This window comes from Eurosta solidaginis, chromosome 1 (genome assembly GCF_040869045.1).
Source record: "Eurosta solidaginis isolate ZX-2024a chromosome 1, ASM4086904v1, whole genome shotgun sequence".
NCBI classification, from domain to species: domain Eukaryota; kingdom Metazoa; phylum Arthropoda; class Insecta; order Diptera; family Tephritidae; genus Eurosta; species Eurosta solidaginis.
Window position 1 is genome coordinate 109,353,626 of NC_090319.1, and position 14,502 is coordinate 109,368,127.

Below are 14,502 nucleotides of genomic sequence, written 5' to 3' on the forward strand. Positions count from 1 at the left end.
ACATAATACATACAAGAATAGAAAAGACATATAAAAAAATCGTCGCTAGGTGGCGCAAAGATCGAGATATTAACAAAAATCGTATTTGTGGTCCGATTTGGCTCATATTTGGAACACATAATACATACAAGAATAGAAAGCGACCTATAAAAAAATCGCGGCTAGGTGGCGCAAAGATCGATATATTCAAAAAAATCGTATTAATGGTCCGATATGGTCCATATTTAGAACACATAATATATACATGAATAGAAAGCGACCTATGATCCGATTTGGTCCATGTTTGGAACACATAATACATACATGAATAGAAAGCGACCTATGATGTCATTTGGCTCATATTTGGAACAAATATTACATACAGTCCGGTAGAAGTGACATCAAAATATTTTGGAGTTGGAGGAGGCACAAGCATACGTGGCGAAGAGTCGAGTAAAGTCTATGGAAGGATTATGTATTGAGGGCTTGGACTGTAATAAATTGTCAGGAAAGAGTCCTTGTAATAATGAGTGACTAAATGAACTAAATATAATGGGAAATAATAGGCAAATTAATAAAGAAAATTTTTAAGTTAAAAGGCTTTATTGAAAACAATACTTACATGAAGTAATAATAATACTAAAAGCTAGAAAATAATTAGGTAGGTCTTAGGTACTAGTCATCACACTCCTAATCAATTTAGGGCGTTCATCAGACAATTAAATAAAAGCGTTGGACGCGTAAAATTTCCATTGGTAGTCATAAGTAAGACCACCTGAACCTTAACAAGGTTATGATACGCCTCACATTTTTAGAAATTTCACGCGCCCAACGCTTTTAATTAATTGTCTGATCATTGCCCTAAATTGATGAGGAGTATGATGACTAGTACCTAAGACCTACCTAAATATTTTCTAGCTTTTAGTATTATTATTACTTCATGTAAGTATTGTTTTCAATAAAACCGTTTAACCTAAAAATTTTTTTTAATTATTTTATTTTCATCTCCACCCTAATTTAGGGGTTGTGTCTAATTACTTTCACGTCATAGTTCCTTCATTGTACTCAAATCGGGGAAATCATTACATACTTATAAGCTGAAAGGCCTTAAATATATTTCGAGTATTAACATTGATGTCTAACCTTCAAAAAAGACAAAGGGACAGAAGAAAAATATTTAATTAATTATGTCATTTGCAGAATACAAATTAACTTATGTAGCATAGAAATAAAATACAGAACAGAATACCTTTACATATACATTTCCATGATTATTCACATATTTAATGAAAAATATCATCACATATGTACATATATATATAAAAATGTAAGGTGCGATAACCTCCGAAGAGATTTTAGGCCGAGCTTCTCTTCCGACTTGCGCCGTGCTCGTTTTAATTTTTCCTACAAATTGGCGGGACTCCGAACGGCATCTGCGAGGCAGATGAGTTTTCGCTGAGAACTTTACATGGCAGAAATACACTCGCGACCCGCTTAAAAAAATTTTCTTCTCATTGATAAAACTTGTTTCTAAAATTTTGATGGTGCTTTGCCCGCGAGTGAACCCAAGATCTTCGCTGTGGTAGGAGGAGCACGCAACCATCACACCACGGGGGCCACATATGTATGTTGGTATAATAAAAGTCCACAATGGCTTGGTGGTAGGCCACCAATAGTGATATGTCATATAATGAGTAAAACAAAGAAGTCACGAAAACATTTAATGTGAATTCCTGCCTTTTTATGTCTACGCCTTTATATCTGCTCCATTGTGTTTACTCATTTGGTGGAGCATTTTTATCTCCCGTGTGTTTTTATATAACTTTTCAACGCTTAGGAGCACAAGTCATGGGAATAACAGATAAGTATAATATGGATTTAGTTTAGACGCATGCAATTAGACGACAAACGTAATTACACCGAAAAATAAAAATCCTAAAATTGAGGAAAATAACAACTAAAATTAAATGTAAAATGAATATACTATTTCGAATGGTGATATTCCACCCTATCTCGGCTGCCGTTTCGAAAATGCCCAATCTCAGAATTTGTTTTAAAAACGACCTATCTCACAATGTGGTTGAATAATGCCCTATCTCAGAAATTTGTTCATGAACGTCGTCCCAGGCGTTTTTATAATCAATTCTGAAACAGGTCATTATTGAAAAGTTTTCTGAGATAGGGCGTTTTCGAAACGGCAGCCGAGATAGGGTGATATTCCACTCAGCAATCGATTTATGAATGTGAAAGGCATTATTTTTTTTATTAATCTATGATGTTGAGAGAAGGGAAGTATCCAATATTCGCAAGAAAACACTCCGGTACTGCTCGCTGGATATTACCAAGCTCTTCATATTAATTAAAAGCATTGAAAAAATTTAAGGAAAACTATTTCGTCATATTACAGGTTATCCATAAAAAATTTTCTCAATTTAAAGATATTATTTTAAGAAAATTTTCCCTCATTGGTATGAGTTTTTCTGAGTGTATTGTAAATTATCTTTAATTTGATTTGTAAAACACCGCAAAGAGCAGATAAAGCGAAAACTGTATAATTAAGTATAATCTGGAGTAAGTAAATTGTTAGTACTTTTTATTTTTTTGTACAAACGTGGTAATAAACAAATATGCGATTATCGGTACATATGTAGGTACATGTGTACGTATGAACATGCAATATGTTCACATATAATTCCCGCAAAAAATCGCAAATGCACAAAAAGGGTACTCCATAAAAATTAAATAGTACTCCATAACAAAGAAGAGTCTAGTTCACGTAAGTGCGATCCAGAACCGGACCATATGGACTGCTCTGTGGAATATCTCCGGGTCTCATAAAACTTTTGATACACAAGGAAATGAAGGTCATACTTGCCACGATATAAAAATTACCAAAATCAGTGAAAAACTACGACCACTTAAAAAAATCGATATCGAAATTTCCAAAAATCCGGGTCGCCCATTGGAAGTGATTTGGAACACATCCGAGTGTATTTCTGCCACGGAAAGCTTCTCAGTAAAAATGTATCTACCTTGCAGATGCCGTTGGAAGTCGGAATAAAACACAAACAACCGTACCACTAATTTTTAGGAAAAATCAAGAAGAAACAACGCAAGTTGGAAGAGAAGCTTGGCCTAAATCTCCATGGAGGCACATCGCGCCAACTATTCTTATTTTTTATTATGTAAAATAGAAATTTGATACAATTTTATAAAATGGGCGTGGCACCGGCTAGATTAGGCAGAAGAAAATTTAAAAGTTTTTAAGCCGTAAATCAAAAGCCATTCAAGATATGATGTGGAAATTTGGCATGGAGGTTATCTCTACTATTATATATGTACAGTCTCATTGGCAATTAGCTCTTAGCGATCGATATCGAAATTTCGAAAAATGTAAAAGATGCTATAACGCTGAAGGAAATACAGTACCTAGTGATACAAACTTTTTGTTCGGAACCAGACCTGACCTGCCAAATAAGTTCTAGTTCGATGGTATGTAACTAGAATTTCTCCAGTCATACAATCGACAATTTGGGTTTTTATATTTCGTAGTTAAAAAAGTCGTTGAGAAATAGACTATCTGAAACAAAAATAGCCGCCGGCTTTAAGGACCTCCTCTTCCTAGACTTTCCCACTGACTTTCCTCTGGCTCGGAACTATCGAAAACAGGGATAATACCGTATTAAAAGCAACATGTATAATTTCGGTCCCGTTCGGATCCAACGAAATACTATCAAGAAAAGAACTAGATCCAAAAGGTACATTTTTACACTAGTTCGGAACTATCTAAATAGTGCCCAAAAATAAGCTAGTTCTAGAAAATGATTCGTATCTAGTATGCAACTATAGAAAATATAATGCAACGGAGACAATTTTCACTACCTAGGACATCTTACTTACTTACTTAATTGGAGCTTAACCGTTTAAACGGTTATGATCGTCCAACAAGGTCGCTACTTCACTCTGCCAACTGGCGGTCATTGGTCACACCAAGGGAGTTTAAAGCGTTTACCACCTGGTCCTTTCAGCGGAGTGGGGGCCGTCCTCTTCCTCTGCTTCCATAAGCGGGTTCCGATAAAAACACTTTCTCAGCCGGAACGTCATATTTCATTCGCCTAACTTGGCCTAGCCAGCGTAGCCGCTGCGTTTTAATTCGCTGATTTGATGTATGCGTAAAGCTCGTACAGCTCATCATTCTTCTTCGGCACTCGCCATCGCCAGCGCATAGAGGTCCATACATTTTTCGAAGAACTTTTCTCGCGAACACTCCCAGAGCCGCTTCATCTGATGTTGTCATGGTCCATGCTTCTGCACCATATAGCAGGACGGGTTCGATAAGTGACTTGTAGGGCGTGATTTTCGTTTGCCGAGAGAGGGATTTGTTTGCAATTGCCTACCTAGTCCAAAGTAGCATTTATTGGCAAAAGTGATTCTTCGCTGGATTTCAGATTTGATGTTGTTGTTAGTGTTAATGTTGGTTTCCAAATAAACGAGGTCTTTTACTATTTCGAAATTATGGCTGCCAACAGTAACGTAGTTTTGTGCGCTGACTCGTTGCTCGATGAAAGCAGGTAGCACTTCTTTTAAAGTAAGCAGAACTTACGACGCGGGTGTTCAGGTCGATGATATCTATGCCATCAGCATATGTCAGTAATGACACGCTTTTATAGAATATTGTTCCAGAGCGATTAAGTTCTGCAACTAGTATAATTTTCTCCTGCATCAAATTAAAGAAATCGCACGATACGAGGTCACCCTGTCTGAAACCTCGTCTAGTTTCGAACGCCTGAAAGAGGTCCTTCGATATTCTGACTGAGGTGGCGGTTTTGCTCAACGTCATTTTGCACAGTCGTATAAGTTTTGCGGGGAAACCAAATTCAGACAGCGGCATTTGGCAGCTCCTTTTCGTGCTAAGGCGACCTTAAATCGACGAAGAGGTGATGTGTGTCGATTCCTTTTTAGTGGGTTTTTTCTAAGATTTGGCGCATTGTGAAAATCTGGTCGATGGTAGATTTACCAGGTCTGAAGCCGCAGTGATAGGTCCAATCAGCCGATTCACAGCGGGCTTCAATCTTTCGCACAATATTCTTGACAGGACTCTTGCATGCGCCTTGCCAACTCCTCGCCGCCGTGTATGAGTAGCTTCGCAGGCAATCCATCAGCGCCCGCGGCCTTGTTGTTTTTAATGTGGTTATTGCTATTCTGACTTCGTCATAATCGGGTGGGGGGACATTTCTTCCATCATCATCGATTGCGGTATCGGGTTCGTCATCCCTGTGCGGTAAAGCGCTGTCTCCATTTAGGAGAGCAGAAAAGTATTCCCTCCGTAATCTAAGTACTCTCTTAACATCGGCTAAAGGTCGCTGTTTTTGCTCTTACAAGAGTTTGTCCCGGACTTAATACCTTCCGTCTGTCGTCAAATTTTTTGATCAAATTTTCGGGCATTACTCCTGGTGGCTGCCAGCTCAAACTAGTCGCACTCACGCCTTTCTTCCTCTCCTTTTTTCTTCCCGAAAAGGCGTCTTGCTTCCCCTTTCAACTCGCGATAGCGTTCAGACACTCCTCTTGTTGCGCTCTCTTTTAACGTATTCCTGTAGGTAGCTTCTTTTCTTTCAGTTGCAACGCGCTATTTCCATCATACCAGTTGTTTTTCCGTGGTCGACGGTAACCATTTTTTTCATAGGCGACAGTGCGAAGTGCTTTTGAGATATGCTCCCACTGCCCCTGCATTCCGATGGGTTAAGTTGTGCTCTCAGAGAGCAGGTGTGTGTGAGTTGCGAAATCATTGGCAGTCTGTTGCGATTGCAGCCTTTCGACGTCTAGCTTTCCTTGTGATTTTTGTTCCTTAGTTTTAGCCGCGCAGAGGCGGGCGCGTATTTTGGCTGCAACGAGATAATGGTCCGAGTCGATGTTAGGTCCTCGGATGTTGTTGTTGTTTTTGTAGCGATAAGGACACTCCCCGAAGGTCTTGGGGAGTGTTGTCGATGTTGATGGTTCTTTGCCGGATGCAGATCCGGTACGATCATCTCGGGAACGATTTGTTATGACCACATGAAACCTTCTAGGCTGTACCGCCCACCCACTCCCTAGATCCATGAGGAACTTGGGCTGTTAAAGAAAAAGGATTCGCCATGGGTAGGCTAGTTTGACAATTGGGTTGGAGAAGCTATATATTGCGCTGGAAACCCCTTGAAAGAGTTGGAAACGCGCCCTTTCCAACCTCCAAACGAACTTGCATCTATTCCGACATAAATAATTAAATATTTTTTCTTGTATGTATATATTGGCGACCGCTGTGGTGTGATGGTAGCGTGCTCAGCCTACCACACCGAAGATCCTGGGTTATGGCCAGGCAAAGCAACAACAAAATTTTTTAAAAAAAAATTTTTTCAATTAGAAGAACATTTTTCTAAACGTGGTCGCCCCTCGGCAGTATTTGGCAAGCACTCCGAGTGTATTTCTGAGTGTATTTCAGTGAAAACTTATCTGCCTTGCAGATGCCGTTCGTAGTCGGCATAAAACAAGTAGGTCCCGTCCCGCCAATTTGTAGGAAAAATTAAAAGGAGCACGATGCAAATTGATAGAGAAGCTCTGCCTTAAATCTCTTCGAAAGGGTTATCGCGCCTTACATTTTTTGTATATAAATTATGTAATAAAAGGTTTACTGTTAAGTCCACTATATACATAGTACAAAGTCCACAATATATAGTACCAAAAAAGTTATACAAGTTAAAGTTAGTTCACGTTCAGGTGATTTTCCTGCACCTTTCTCACTACATGCATAGTTTTGTAAAATTTTCAATTCAATAAGCATTTTACCCAATTATACACTCATAAATTTCGATCCTTCAATCTCATTACATTTTTGTTTTATGTCCTTCATCAACAGGTTTGCGCCCTGTCAAAGCGCGGTATGATGTTGCAACCAGACATATTGGCATATAACGAGGCGATAATGCCACCTCCTGGCGCTGCGGGGTCTGGGCTGGCGAATAATGCGTTTAGTGGTCATCAGTACAAGCATCATCAAACGGGCAGCAGCAGCAGCAGTGGATCGGCGTTGGCACTGGCGTCCACATCAGCGAATAATGCGAAATCAATTCAACAAAATGTTATTCTCGCGAATGCGGGTCTTAGTTATGAGGATGTTTTAAATGATGATTTTCAATTTGATATGGATGGGCACGACGTAATGGTGTTCCTACATATACAAAAGACCGGAGGCACATCATTTGGACGACATTTGGTGCGTGACTTGGATCTAAAGGTAAGGCTTTATTCGCTCACATGTAGTGCATATGTACATATGTATGTAGCACATATGCTTAAGCATTATTAAATGCAATACTTTGGATTGCTTAATTTCTGCGATATTACTTCAATAATATTCAATATGATGCCAACATCGCACACTGACGAACCGATGTACGACGTGCGAGGAATAACCAATTATCATAAAATACTGTAGGACATATTCAAGATATACTTAAGAAACTCCCTACATACGTTGCAACGAAATATGGATGATAGGGATATATATTCATATAAAATGTACCACATACCCACAATAATAATGAATTTATTTCCAAAACAAAAAATGCGTATATGGGCTTATACGTTTGGAATGACCTTGCAATATTTTTGCTAGCACATTGAGCTCCTAATCATAAAAGTGGCGATGAAATTCTACGCGCCAAAAACGTCTTAAAATCAGGGTCGATTTGCATAAAGCGAAAACGTCGTAGACGTTGTTTTCGCTGTTAATGCTGGTTTCCAAATGGATGAGGTCCCTCACAGTTTAGACTTTATACCCGCCAACAGGGACCAGCCTTCCAAGACGCGAATAACCCAATTCCTTCATTATTGACATCAAGTATTTTGTCTTGTCTTCGCCCACAGCATGACCCACTGTTTTCACCCCTCCAATCAATAACAGGCAGAGCTTATGGAGCGTTTGAAATCATCGTTATTTTAAGCAGGAGTATTGCCGTTCTTACTTTATCATAGTCCGATAGCGGAGCGCTTATTCTTCTGCACAATTGAGGTAAAGTGTTCATTACCTGCCTCTCTATCTAGCAATGAGGAGAAGTTCTCGTTCCAAAAGCTAAGCGCACTATGTATGTCGGTTGCCAGATTGCTGTTATTACGTTCTCCAGGGATCTGGTATTAAAACCGTCCATCATAGGCTTAATTTTTTCACGCCGTTCTACCTCACGTTTATTTCTTCTATGTAAGGAGGGACATCCCTCATCATATTAGGTGGCAGTAGCGGCCGCTAGTGAGTGAGACATGTGCTTCGTCTCCTTGTACCGAAGGAGACACTCTACGAAGTTTTTGGGAAATGTTGTCAATGTTGATGGCTCTTTGCAAATATATTGATCCGGAGCGTTCCAAACTAGACGCATCGAGGTACTAGATCGTCGATCTCGGGAACGATTTGATATGACCACGCCGAACGATCTCTTTCCGTGAATAAACCTGAGGCCGATCGAGCCCTGCCTACTAAATTTACGCATTTCATAATTGTAGCAGGTTTCGACAGACGTAGATGGGCCGAGGAAGCATAAGTTGCGCTGCACAACCAATATCAATCCTGAATGAGTTCCTGCTGCTTGACCGCATCGTAAGTTTTAAGCTTGCTCTCACTGAGCAGGGGTGAGGACGAATTGGAGTAATGATCAGCTGTCCGTTTCATGAGCAGGTTCTCGACGGCAAACTTTTGTTAGGTCATTGCGTGCACTTTCCTCGCCGCACAGAGCCGTTTACATATTTTGACTGCCACAAGGTAGTGGTTCAGGGCGACACTTGGGGCTCACAGTCGGGAGCGATAGTACTTGGCGAAGTCTCTTTCCCTATACGAAACAAACATCGCGGCTCCGAATTGTTTTTCCTCCTCATGGCCACTGCGGTAGTCCTCAAAACATAAATGATTGTTACCTAGTTTGTTCATTGGTAGGGGTTTTTACATGGCGGGTCCTAAGTCCAGCGCAATCGGGATTTGAATTTGACTCATCTGTTACGATGTGCATGCCTTACAGCGGGTATAATCCAAGACCCCTAACGGAATCGGCCTGGTTAAACAACCAAAATTGATATGTCTGCTGGCGAACTTGGACAAAATCGAATGCTTGCTGTCATCAAAGAAAAACTCGATTCACTTGAGTATTTTCAGATTTATGGGCAACCTTTATGAGCAAAATAATGTCAGCACAGACATTAAAATGACAATTAGACTTGCCAAAAAGTGATGTTTTGGATGTTGGATTGATTGGGAACTAAGTCCCATCTTTACGAACAAAGAATACAGAGATGAAGATTTATTAGTGAATAAGAATTCAGCGGCTAAGAGGGTTAGGCCTTGTTATCCAAACGAAAACAGATGCGAGGAAGGGTTTAGTTTAGAGAATTGTGTCTCTCATGAGCACTTTAGTGGTAAAAATTGGCTTTGTCTTGGCAAAACCCTTCAAGTGCATTTTTTCCATGAAAAGATTCTTAGCAAAAATTCATCCACATTGAAGATGCCGCTCGGAGTCGGCATATAACATACATTTAGGTCCGCTAATTAATAATAAAAACTAAAAGCGGCATATCATGAATTTAAAGAGAAGCTCAGCTCTAATCTCCCCCATTTAAAAAACAGAATACTTGTATCCATACCAAAATATCAATGCTTGTATTAAAGATCCTTTAACCTTGACTTTGGCTTTTCAAATAAGCCAGCAAAGTAAACTATTTTGTTCATTCAAAATCTACTTATTCACTCAATTGTTCGGTAATTTGTATGCAACTCCTGACTTCACTGTTATGAGCAGCTGACAGGATAAAGCAGCGATATATAAATAATTTCCATAATTCACGAACATTTCACGTACAATGTTGACAACAATATCCGTAATAAATTCCAAACTTGTATTATCAAAATCGCGCACATATGTACATATATATATACAGTGAAACCAAAGAAATGTTTATTCATATTTAGTACATTAAACTAACAAACAAACACTAAAATTCAAAAGACTCATAAATGTTCTTTTAGCGTTTAAAATAAACAAAATTCCATAGAAGTGCCAACTAACTTCTATTCTAAAAATTTTTCATTTGCAGCGGCCTTGTGAATGTCAACGACAGCGGAAACGTTGCTACTGCTTTCGTCCACATCGCAACGAAAACTGGTTATTTTCACGTTACTCAACCGGCTGGAAATGTGGCTTGCACGCCGATTGGACTGAGTTGACAAGTTGCGTCGATATCGAGCTGGATAAAAACGAGGGTGAGACTGCAAAGCGAAGATATTTCTATATAACCTTACTACGTGAACCCATTTCACGATACATGTCCGAGTATCGCCATGTGCGACGTGGTGCTACGTGGAAAGGTTCACGCCATTGGTGTCTTGGTCGGCAAGCGACAGCGGCCGAGCTGCCACCATGTTATTCAGGCAAAGATTGGTTGGATGTAGATTTGAATGAATTCGCTGCATGCGAATCGAATTTAGCGGCCAATCGACAGACGCGCATGTTGGCCGATCTAGCGTTAGTAGGTTGCTATAATAAGACTGCTATGCCGGCGCACGAACGCGATCGTGTGATGTTGGCGAGCGCTAAGCGGAATTTAGCTGCGATGGCGTACTTTGGACTCACTGAGTATCAGAAGGTATCATCAGCTCTACACCATTTTTTGTATCATGTTAATAATATATTTTTTCGCAGATGTCGCAGTATATCTTTGAGGAGACATTTAATCTCCGCTTTGCGATACCATTCGAGCAACATAATACAACAATATCTGCCACAGCGGTTAATAATTTACGTCCGGATCAAAAAAAACGTATCGAGGAGCTGAATAGCTTGGATATCGAACTATATGCCTTTGCAAAGAATTTACTATTCCAAAGGTATGGCTCGCCGAAGTAAGCTCCTTAAATTAATATTTTGCATTTTCCTATCAATTTCTCACTTCTTTAAAATTGGATCTCATAATTCTACAGTTTAGTCTTACTTTGAACCATTTGGCATCATCATACTTAATAGGTTCGTACTACTTGTGGTGTAGATCTGTTATGTTAGACCGGTCTGTAACTTCTTCGATGTTGGTGATGCTTATTAAAACAAGCGGCCTGTTAGTTCAGGTGCTTAAAGAAAAATTAGAATATTAAAGGCGCTTTCTAAAACGATTTGACTTTTTAAAAGTCGGAATATGTGTTATACCATTACCATACTATGTGCACCTTTTCCAGTTTAAGTTCAGAAATTTACAACTCAAGTTCAGAAAATTGCAATTCAAGTTCAGAAAATTACAATTCAAGTTTAGAATTTCCAATTCAAATTCAGAAATTTACAATTCAAGTTCAGAAATTTACAATTCAAGTTCAGTTTCCAAATCAAGTTCAGAAAATTACAATTCAAGTTCAGAAATTTCAATTTAAATGCAGAAAATTACAATTAAAGTTCGGAAAATTGCATTTTAAGCTCAGAAAATTACAATTCAAATTCAGAAAATTATAGGTAGGGTGTTATTTTTCAAAAGTTATTCAAATTCCTACCACGTAATGTAATACTTATATGTTTTTTGCGGAAGTGTTGATGCTTCGTTGACAATGGAGGATAACTCTTTGCAACAAGTGTAAGCGGACGCTCCGGCCATGAAAGTACTTCAGTCGACACCGCAGTTTGGAAGCATTGGAAGGGAGAGACGATCACAGAGTTGCGAGAGGCAGGGGGAGGAAAACGATCTGTGCACACAATACTTATACGTTACTTGCGGGATTGTGGCCGCTCCACAGTGGCCAAAAATAAAAAATTCAAAGTGAAGAGTTTGTCATCAAATGTGTCGTTAGTATCTCTTATTAGAACAGCCTTTTATAAGGTATATTTGTTTTTGTTTTATTCGCACTGTACTCTTTAAGAATAGCTTCAAAAATGAGGTTATGGTATTAGTTGGTTTTTGCAGTTTGAGTAAGTTAAAAATAAAGTGCAAGTTTAAACTATTTAAAAATAAATATAATATCATTGGTGGCCACCGTGGTGTGATGGTAGCGTGCTCCGCCTATCACACCGTATGCCCTGGGTTCAACTCCCGGGCAAAGCAACATCAAAATTTTAGAAATAAGATTTTTCAATTAGAAGAAAATTTTTCTAAGCGGGGTCGCCCCTCGGCAGTGTCTGGCAAGCGCTCCGATTGTATTTCTGCCATGAAAAGCTCTCAGTGAAAACTCATCTGCCTTGCAGATGCCGTTCGGAGTCGGCATAAAACATGTAGGTCTCGTCCGGCCAATTTGTAGGGAAAAATCAAGAGGAGCACGACACAAATTGGAAGAGAAGCTCGGCCTTAGATCTCTTCGGAGGTTATCGCGCCTTACATTTATTTTTTTTTAATATCATTGTATTGAAATAAATAAAAATGAGTATTGAAAACAAAGGTATTTACTTAATTTTGAAATAATTTTGATGTCTTTAACTTCTTGTTTTTTTGTTGTTATTTAAAAGTTCAACAGTGCCTTTATTTGTGTTTATTGGCACAAATATTTCAATTTCAGCTAAAGTTTTAGTTGGGTTCCTCACCGATCTTCACGTTGGGACTTATATCTTATTATAAGTCAAAGTTTTAAGACTCTAAAGTGTTAATTTCAGCTGCTACTTTCTGCCACTAACTATGTTTTGCGACAGTTTTCTTATAGCATCACCCTGATAAATTATTAACGCATGTTATATGTGCTCACATGTAACATACGACATTATTTTATCCAGTCGACGATATGCAAATGTAAACTTTTGTGTGTGTTTGTTGTTGTTGTTGTTGTTGTTGTAGCGATTAGGTTACTCCCCGAAGGCTTTGGGGAGTGTTATCGATGTGATGGTCCTTTGTCGGATACAGATCCGATACGCTCCGGTAACACAGCACCATTAAGGTGCTGGCCCGACCATCTCGGGAACGATTTATATGGCCACATTAAACCTTCAGGCCATCCCTCCCTCCCCACCCCCAAGTTCCATGAGGAGCTTGGGGTCGCCAGAGCCTCGTCTGTTAGTGAAACGGGATTCGCCGCTCGAAGGTGAGGTTGGCAATTGGGTTGGAGAAGCTATATATTGCGCTACACAACCCCTTGAATCCCGTGTGTGTTTGTTGTTTTGTTATTGTTATGTATGTAAGATCTTTTAATAACTTGAATTTATTTATTTGATCCTATTAAGCATTGTATTTGCGTTAGACACATCTTACCACTTTTCCCCCACATCTACTTACTTTTTGTATGCATGCGGCGAAAGTGGGTGGTTGTGGGTCGGTATGAAGGTATGACCCGCACCAATTTTATGGTAAAATAGTTCTTACATATTTGTAAAGCCGTGACCAAAGTTTCACATGGATATCTCTACTGGAAGTATTTTTGGCCACCAACTCCATATAAGACCTACCAGTGTGCGCTCCGTTGATTTCGTCATCACTGCTGTCATACTCAATGCACATCAATGCTTTTGACCTTTAGAATATAGCTGGATTATCAAATTATTAGCGCTAACATTTACCAACTTACATACTTTTATTTCCATTGCCTGAAAGAAAAAAATCCTGACAAACTTTCTGAACTAGATTTGTAATTTTCTGAACTTGAAACGTAATTTTTTGAACTTGAATTGTAATTTTCTGAACTTGAATTGGAATTTCTGAACTTGAATTGTAAATTTCTGAATTTAAATTGGAATTTCTGAACTTGAATTGGAAACTCTGAACTTGAATTGTAATTTTTTGAACTTGAAATGTAGTTTTCTAAACTTGAAATGTAATTTTCTGAACTTAAATTGGAATTTCTGAACTTGAGTTGTAACTTTCTGAATTTGAATTGTAAATTTCTGAATTTAAATTGGAATTTCTGAACTTGAATTGTAATTTCCTGAACTAGAAATGTAGTTTTCTAAACTTGAATTGTAATTTTCTGAACTTAAATTGGAATTTCTGAACTTGAATTGTAACTTTCTGAATTTGAGTTGTAAATTTCTGAACTTGAATTGTAATTTTCTGAACTTGAATAGGAAACTCTGAACTTGAATTGGAAACTCTGAACTTGAATTGTAAATTGCTGAACTTGAATTGTAAATTTCTGAATTTAAATCGGAAATTCTGAACTTGATTTGTAAATTTCTGAATTTAAATTGGAATTTCTGAACTTGAATTGTAATTTCCTGAACTTGAATTGGAAACCCTGAACCTGAATTGTAAATTTCTGAACTTGAATTGTAATTTTCTGAACTAGAAATGTAGTTTTCTAAACTTGAATTGTAATTTCTGAACTTGAATTGTAACTTTCTGAATTTGAGTTGTAAATTTCTGAATTTAAATTGAAATTTCTGAACTTTAATTGTAATTTTCTGAACTTGAATTGGAAGCTCTGAACTTGAATTGTAAATTTCTGAATTTAAATCGGAAATTCTGAACTTGATTTGAAAATTTCTGAATTTAAATCGGAAATTCTGAACTTAATTGTAATTTTCTGAACTTATATTGAAAAAGGCGTAGTTAGAGTCT

The 14,502-nt window shown here is 38.4% G+C and overlaps 1 protein-coding gene across 7 annotated transcripts in view; it reads left to right on the forward strand.

Annotated features, from left to right (window-relative positions):
- Hs6st (heparan sulfate 6-O-sulfotransferase) overlaps positions 1-14,502 on the forward strand; it is an 812,621-nt gene that overhangs the window by 275,824 nt on the left and 522,295 nt on the right. For 5 of the 7 annotated variants that reach the window (XR_010948596.1, XM_067759681.1, XM_067759682.1 and 2 more), the window contains 3 exons: positions 6,869-7,246; positions 10,087-10,635; positions 10,692-10,891. Coding sequence is in view for 6 of the 7 variants with exons in the window: in XM_067759681.1 (XP_067615782.1) it covers positions 6,869-7,246; positions 10,087-10,635; positions 10,692-10,891 (1,127 nt within the window). In the remaining variant the exon portion in view is untranslated. The remainder of the gene's footprint in view (positions 1-6,868; positions 7,247-10,086; positions 10,636-10,691; positions 10,892-14,502) is intronic. The other 2 variants (XM_067759683.1, XM_067759679.1) reach the window with 1 other exon arrangement.